General features: G+C 38.9%; 1 protein-coding gene across 2 annotated transcripts; it reads left to right on the top strand.

Moving 5' to 3' along the window:
* On the top strand, positions 1,449-7,611 carry LOC107617985 (polyadenylation and cleavage factor homolog 4). 2 transcript variants are annotated; one of them, XM_016319884.2, is made up of 7 exons: positions 1,449-2,162; positions 2,981-3,082; positions 3,167-3,424; positions 4,310-5,008; positions 5,468-6,355; positions 6,465-7,013; positions 7,136-7,611. In XM_016319884.2, exons 1-7 carry the CDS (start codon positions 1,785-1,787, stop codon positions 7,178-7,180), a joined length of 2,919 nt encoding a protein of 972 aa, XP_016175370.1. In that variant the 5' UTR covers positions 1,449-1,784; the 3' UTR covers positions 7,181-7,611. The 2 variants fall into 2 exon arrangements, with proteins under 2 accessions (XP_016175370.1, XP_016175371.1); XM_016319885.2 differs by having other exon boundaries at positions 1,774-2,750.

Genomic DNA, 7,940 nt, shown 5'->3' with positions numbered 1-7,940 from the left:
ACTTTCACCATATTCGAATAGACAAAAAACAAAAAAATTATAAAAATAAGAGTAAAAGATAAATAGATCCCTAACCTCGTAGATATTTTCGTCCTTGACCATTGAAAAATACTTTTAAGTTCCGATGTCCTTAAAAATTGGACGGATCAGTCCCTCCGTCCAAATGCCTCCGTCAGACCTAACGAAAAAGTCTAACGTGGCTCCCATAATGCTTGTCACGCGTACGCATCGCCATGAATTCAGCAAATCCTCATTTCTTTATGAATTCTCCACTTTGCATGTTTTTTTCCATTTCTTTCAAGTCATTTTTGCCTTCAAAATTTTAAATCACTCAAACAAACATATCAAGGCATCGAATGGGAGAAAAATAAATTTAAATTTAGCCCCAACCCCATTACAACCCTTGAAAAGACCTCTTGATATGTGTATCGATGCATTGAATATATGTTGATTGGTAGAAGAATAGCAAGTCTTATAAAGCAAGATTAATAGAGAATTGAAAGAATCGACCCTCAAACACTAGGGAGATTAGAGTGCAAACACTTTCGGTGAGGGTTCGATGCTCAATCCTTTGTTCCTTGCTTTCACGAGCTTTCTTCTTGCAAGTATATTTATACTTCATTTTGAGATTTGAATTAGTGGAATTCATAAATCATCATACTATCTTAGCCCTACTTGTTCATATATGTTCTTGGAGATTGATTCATTTTTAACCAAGTAGGTAGACGTATTTTGCATATTAGTTGATGAACCACAAGAGTTTAGCATGAGAACATGCTAATGTTTAAGTGTGGGAAAGTTGATGAACCACAATTTTATGGTTTATATTGTATTGAATTTGGTGGATTTTATCAACTTTTTCTACATTTATTCACTAAAATAGCATGGTTTTGTGAATTTCTCCTAAATGTGCTTAATGATTGAAAACATGCTTTCTAAGCTATTAAATTGCTAAATTTAATTTACTTTTCTCCTATTCGATTTTTTGATATGTTTGTTTGAGTGATTTAAAGTTTTGAAGGTAAGAATGGCCTGAAAGAAATAGAAAAAAACATGTAAAATGGAGAATTCATGAATAAAGGTGGATTTGCTGAATTCATGCGCGTACGCGTGAGGTTTACCAAGCGACGCGTACGTGTGACCCATGCGTGCACGTGACAAGCATTACGAGAGTCACGTCAGATTTTTTCGTTGAGTCTGACGGAGGCATTTGGCCGGAGGGACTGATCCGTGCAAAAATATTTGTCCTTTACTCTAAAAATATATTAATATTTATCTCAAATATTTAGAAAAAAGAAATTCTATCCTTTGTTTTTTATTTAAAACCTAACTTTTTTTTTCACAGTATATTTAAAACCTAACTTGTCTTTTGAGAAAAATGATTAAGAAATATGAATCGAGTTGGGCTTAAAATAATTTTAGAATGCTCACACGCTAAAGTCTAAACTGAACTAAAAAATCACGTAGACTGCAATGCATCATTGCCTGGTTCCATATTTGGACAAGCATAGATCTCTCTCATCGCTTCTGCACCGTCCGATTCAAATATCCCTTCATCCGTCCCTCTATCTCAACTAGCCCCAAAATCCATCTCCGTTCTCTCTCTATCTCTCACTGCAAATTTCCAAACCCCCCAAAATTATTCAATTTATCTCTCTAAGATGGCGCCGGTTTCTACCTCCTTCGGCGGTGGAAGCCAATAACAGTGACGCACTTCAGTTCCATCCACTAATTAAAAACCCTAACCCTAACCCTAGCGCACTACATCTCTTCTGCATATTCTTATGTACTCTGAAAATCTGATAGTGTCCGCTGAAAACCCTAGACCCTTCGCGTTTCAGCAACATCTATCTTCTTCTTCGTCTACTACTACTTCGGCCAACGCGAAACCCATGAGCAATGAGATCGCACAGAAGCCTCCCCCTTCCATTCTCGTTGGCAGGTTCAAGGCTATGCTCAAGCAGCGCGACGACGAGCTCAGAGCCACCGCCGGTCACGTGCCGCCTCCGTCTACGGAAGAAATCGTTCAGCTGTACGAGATGCTGCTGTCGGAGCTCACGTGCAATCTGAAGGCCATTATCAACGATCTCACCTTCATCGCTGAGCAGCAGAGGGAGCATGCCAGGGGCATCGCCGACGCTATCTGCGCTCGGATTCTCGAGGTCTGTCTCGGTTTCCGCGGAAAAGTTCTTCTCTTTTTCTTTTTGTTCTCGGAGTTTTGTAAAAATCCCATTTTGGAGCTAGGATCGAAGATACTGCCACTGTTATATTTGGGTGAAAGTTTCAGTTTTCTTAACTTGAATGACAGAAGTTGGGTTCAAAGTCTTTCGGATTTTATTTTATTTTGTTGTTTTTGTTTCTAACAATAAAAGGTGTGTGAGAGAGAGAGAGAGAGGGGACTTCAGTAACTCTGCTATTTCCGCTTTTAGGTCTAATCTTATCTGAAAAGCAATGTCGCCCAGACATAGAGTGAACAAATCGGTTATCCTCAAATTGTACTATATTATGTGTATTATCATCATTCAAGTAAAACAATTAGTTGCTAATGGTCATTCAAAGAACAGGAATTAGTGCAATCTAACTGATTAGAAAAGGGAAGATTAGGTGAAAGTATGCAAACACGTTTGAGTACTTTAATTCCTTTCAGGAAACTCTAAGGGGCGTGCAAATTGAATCTGGCTTCGTATCTAAAGGAAGTTGTTACTTTACTTTTGCTGAATTGAAGTCTTGCTATAACTTGCCAAAGAAAGGTTCATTATCGGGTATTTGATCATATATAGGCTTAGGAACACTTTCTCAGATTTCTTTTCACAATTACAACAGATCAGAAGAAATGATATACCTAAATTCTATATTGTTAATGATGGACTACAACTATGTAATTTGTGACTAAGTGGTAGAGTTAGTTTGGGGTTCATTATTAGAACCTCTGTTGAATTATACGCCTTGTTATGCCACTTGTTGAATCTCCTTTGTGCAGGTGCCTGCAGAGCAAAAGCTTCCTTCACTCTATCTTTTGGACAGTATAGTGAAGAACTTTGGACAGGAATATGTTAGATACTTTGCATTACGCCTGCCCGAAGTAGGTCAATTAGATTCACATTATTGTTTTTTTTGTATCATTTTGTTCTGTTCACTGAAACTTCTCGTTCTGTTTTGTCTCCAGGTTTTCTGTGAGGCATACAGGCAGGTTCAGCCTCATTTGCACCCTGCTATGCGCCATCTCTTTGGCACCTGGTCAAAAGTCTTTCCACCGTCTGTCCTACGCAAGATTGAAGCTGAGTTGCAACTTTCTCAAGTAGTTAATAATAGTCAATCGTCCAACATGAATCCCCTCAGAGCATCTGAATCTCCTAGACCAAGTCATGGCATACATGTAAATCCAAAGTACCTGCGGCAGTTGGAGCGCTCAACTGTGGATAGTGTAAGCTTTTTGATGACATCTCTGTCTTCCATACAAAAAATATCCAGGGGCTAGTCTGACACTTGTTTTTATCAGCTTATTCCCCAAGGTTGTAATTTTTGTAGAGCTGTTTTTCGTACACGTTACCCCAACCAGAGTAAATTTTTGTGACAAATATCTTGTTTCATCTCAGATGTTAGGATCTTTCTCTACCCATTCTTCTCTCTCTCTCTCTCTCTCTCTCTCTCTCTCACACACACACACACACACACACACACACACACACACACACACACATCCAAAACCCAAATTTACATTTGCAAGTGCTAATGTGGAGTTGTAGACATGACTGGTATGGTTTGATGGATTGTTAAGGGAACTACAATCCTCTGAAGTTTTTTCTTTTAAGAAAAAATAATAATTTAATTTTAAGAACTGAATTTGTTATCTTGAAGAGGGATGGATTTGTTTATTATTGAGTCCCATGTGTAAAAGCATAGCTGTTGGGTACTTTTGATGCTGTGCCCAAAGACTTAGTAGAAAATGAAATGCTTGTCATTGTGTTTTCATCTGAGAGTGTTGTATTTGTAATGTTTTAATGGCATCTAATTTTGTCTCTAACTTCTTAATTATCATGATGTTTGGGATTTATTAGTTACTATATCATATTATTTTTCCTCTCCCCACCCTCATTATCATTTAGTGTTTCCTCCCCATGTTATGTTCGGGATTTGGGGTAAGGGAGTAAGACCTATATCATTTGATGCTGCAATGAGAGTGCTGCTGAACTGAGTTTTGGTGGACACAGTCACACAAACAAAATATTTTCAACCCCTCTGTGGGGAAATGTCCTGCAAACAGATAAAATGAGTGGCATTCTTACACAGTATTGGTTTATCCTCACAGGTTGGTGGTGAAAAGTTTGACATAGCAGGAAAGGCTAGTAATACAAATTTTGGCATTGTAGCTAATAAGACGAATCAATTTGTATCTAGCAGACTTGGAATATCCTCTTCTCCTTCAAGAATTGGTCTAGATAGGCCTTTGTCAGTAGCAGATGAGTATGCAGTTGACAGTTCTTCTGGAAGGATGGTTGAGAGAGAGTCTCCTCATAATTATGGAGTACCAAGAGTAGTAGGTAGAGAGGAAGAATTGGGTGAATGGCAGCGAAAGCAGTACCCTGGTGATGTTCGAAATCGATTTCAAACTCCTTTGACATACAGCCTTAGTAATGGACATCCGCGTCAAAGTCCAAGAGCTTTAATTGATGCGTATGGCAGTGACAAAAGCCAAGAAACTTCAAGCACCAAGCCTCTTATACTTGATCGGCTAGATAGAAATGGTATCGACAACAAAGTGACATCATGGCAGAATACTGAAGAGGAGGAGTTTGATTGGGAAGATATGAGTCCAACATTAGTAGACCATAGTAGGAATAATGGCTTCTTGCAATCAACTGCTTTTTCCAGGGATAAGCCTGTTGCAGTAGCAGCTAATGCAATTTTGTCAGAGCAAGATACAAGGAAGGGTTGGTCTGGTGGGTCTCAGCTTCCTCCAGTAGATGATTCTTCTGTCATAGCAGCAGATGCATTTCCCCATTCAGTTGTATGTTGCCTCAACTTCCATACTTCTTTTTTTTTTTTTTACAGTTGTGTATTGTTTCATTATGATTTATGATACTGCATTATTCTCTTTAAAATTTTTGCGTCTTATCGTGTGCCTTCGAATCATTGATGCTTCCGGATTGATTAAAAAAACGGAAGATTTTGGCCGAGTTGTTGGGAAGGCCCAATCAAATGGCTGTCTTGTTCATGCTTGTCTGGGAATTGGTCTCTTAGTTTTACTAGTTATTCGATATGATTTAGTACTACTGTGTTTTCGAATTTTCAGCTGTATATTGGTCGCAGCAAATGGCTTTTGTGTTGAGCAGTCCTGATGTGTTCCTTTTAGTGTATTATATTTTGTCCAGGCCATTTTATCATCAGCATGGCATTTAATTTCTTGCATATTTTTTTATAAATTAGGATTTTTCGATAGAACTGAGAGTTCATGTTCTTTCTGCAGTATGGTCGTGTATCCATGGGGCAGGTATCTGGTTTCCAAAATCAAATAAATCAGAGTCTGGGTTCCCGTCCACCTCATGATGCTTGGAAGGTTTCTCAATCACAAACCATGCTTAATATTAGGGGCCGAGGAAGAACTCTTTTGATGCCTCCTATTGATAACAATCCCAATAATGATGTAAACCCCTATGGGATTCGACCTGCAGTGTCAAGGATGGTTTCTGGTATTGCCTCTAACGTAGAGCCTCGTCCACCAGTTTTGCCTGGATCTTTTGAAATAAGACCTTCTGTAACTGTGCATGGCACTCGTCCTCCCACCTTAAATCCAATATTTCCACCGCAAAAACATGTTAGAAGTCAATTTGATGCAATAAATACCAGTAATCCCATTATGAATCATGGCCCAAATAAATCTCTGTTCATGCCTGAACAGCCAGGGCTGGACATTGTTGAAAACAGGGATGCCAGTAAAGGAAAGATACATCAGTTGCCTAATCAGCTGGCTGGATTGCTTCCATCCAACCTGCAAAACCTTGGACAAACACCACAACATTTTTTCCCATCTCGGGATCCATCATCCTCACAATTTGGTCATGGAAACTCTCTGCAAGGGCATGGTCCTTCTTTAAGTGCAGCTATGTCAAATCCATTACCTATTACACAGTTTCCTTTACCAGTCCAAGGTATTGCAAATAATTCCTTACAATTACAGGGGGGAGTCCATCCACCTTTACCTCCAGGTCGCCCTCCTGCTCCTTCTCAAATGATACCACATCCAAATGCTGGTCCATATGTATCAAACCAACAGCCGGCTGTTGCATATACTAATTTAATTAGTTCGCTTATGTCCCAAGGCGTAATCTCATTGGCTAATCAACCCTCTGGACAGGTATATCATGTCTATAACAAATTTGTTTATTTTGTTTATTTTTTCTTTCCTTTGTGTATATGCTTGTGCAACCCTGTATTGTAACTGAGATCAAGTGTCTTTTTTTTAGGATTCTGTTGGAACTGAGTTTAATCCAGATATTCTGAAGATTCGTTATGAGTCTGCAATCAGTGCCTTGTATGGAGATCTCCCTAGACAATGCACGACTTGTGGACTAAGATTCAAATGCCAAGAGGAGCACAGTAGTCATATGGATTGGCATGTAACAAAGAACAGGATGTCCAAAAGTCGCAAACAGAAGCCTTCTCGTAAGTGGTTTGTGAGTGACAGGATGTGGCTTAGTGGTGCGGAGGCACTGGGAACAGAATCGGTTCCTGGTTTTCTGCCAACCGAGACCGTAGAAGAAAAAAAAGATGATGAAGAGTTGGCAGTGCCAGCTGAAGAGGACCAGAATACATGTGCATTATGTGGTGAGCCTTTCGATGAGTTTTACAGTGACGAAATGGAGGAATGGATGTATAGAGGAGCTGTATACCTCAATGCACCCACCGGAGCAACAGTGGGCATGGACAGGTCGCAGTTAGGTCCCATTATTCATGCCAAATGCAGATCAGACACTAATACGTCCCCCTCTGAAGATTTCGGGTTGGATGAAGGGGTATGTGTCCCTCACTCTATTATTCTGCATGCCTAACATTTCTACTCTTTCATCTGCATCCTACTTTCAATTTGGCCACTATGGATATGTTTCAAGCTTTCTAATTTTCATTTCGGATGTAGGGTGCCAATGAAGAGGGCAGCCAAAGAAAACGAATGCGGAGTTGACCAGTTTTGCGCACTGTAACTTAAATAATTTTTCCAATAGTGAGCTGCTCTTACATAATTTTTTAGAGTAGAGATGAAGCTTTGCAATTGCTTGGCCTCCCTGCCAAAATCATGTACATGTATAGTTGGGTTGTTTAACATGCATATTTTCTCTTCCTTCCTTTCTTTTTTTATCTCTTGTAGTCAAAGTCTACTTGTTAGCCTGCTAATATCTCCTTTCCGGCAATATTAATAGTTACATACAGTACTATATTATTATATCTGGGATGGGGGTTTTTGAAACAATGAATATGAATGTGTTAGTTCACTTAGTTGAGTAAAGTTACCTGTAGCACCATCAGCTTGTTCGCGTGGCTGTGTATCTATGACCAGATCGAGAGAACCTTATCTTTTATTGCTTATGATGAATGGAGATGCAGGGATTTCATATCTAGTATCTACAATAAAATTAGTGTTATTACTTTTTACTGATTTTTTAATTGCTCTCCTTCGATCGTTTTGCTGCTTCACGCGGCGGGCAAAAGATGTAAAGCAAATGCTATTTTTTTTTGTGGTCTCTTTATAATACAAGTCACAAGAGTACACATGAATTGTGCTCTTGAAGCATATAAATATTTCTTTTTCTTAAAACATAATTTTGGTTGATTAATAATACTATAGTAGACACGGTCACAATGTCAATACGAAAATTTAAAGTATAAATTCAGCTTACAATACCCTGAAAAATAAATTCAGCTTACAGTTCAAATCAATTAACGCT

This window comes from Arachis ipaensis, chromosome B09 (genome assembly GCF_000816755.2).
Source record: "Arachis ipaensis cultivar K30076 chromosome B09, Araip1.1, whole genome shotgun sequence".
In the NCBI taxonomy this organism is placed as follows: Eukaryota; Viridiplantae; Streptophyta; class Magnoliopsida; order Fabales; family Fabaceae; genus Arachis; species Arachis ipaensis.
The sequence above is the reverse complement of the archived record's forward strand: the minus strand, read 5'-3'. Positions and strand labels throughout refer to the sequence as shown.

What these genes read in the sequence shown, in the direction of transcription:
- LOC107617985 (XM_016319884.2), top strand. Translation starts at nt 1,785, where the DNA reads ATGTACTCTGAAAATCTGATAGTGTCCGCTGAAAACCCTAGACCCTTC. An exon ending in CTAATCAACCCTCTGGACAG is followed by an intron (nt 6,356 to 6,464) that starts GTATATCATGTC and finishes TCTTTTTTTTAG; the next exon opens with GATTCTGTTGGAACTGAGTT. An exon ending in ATTTCGGGTTGGATGAAGGG is followed by an intron (nt 7,014 to 7,135) that starts GTATGTGTCCCT and finishes TTTCGGATGTAG; the next exon opens with GGTGCCAATGAAGAGGGCAG.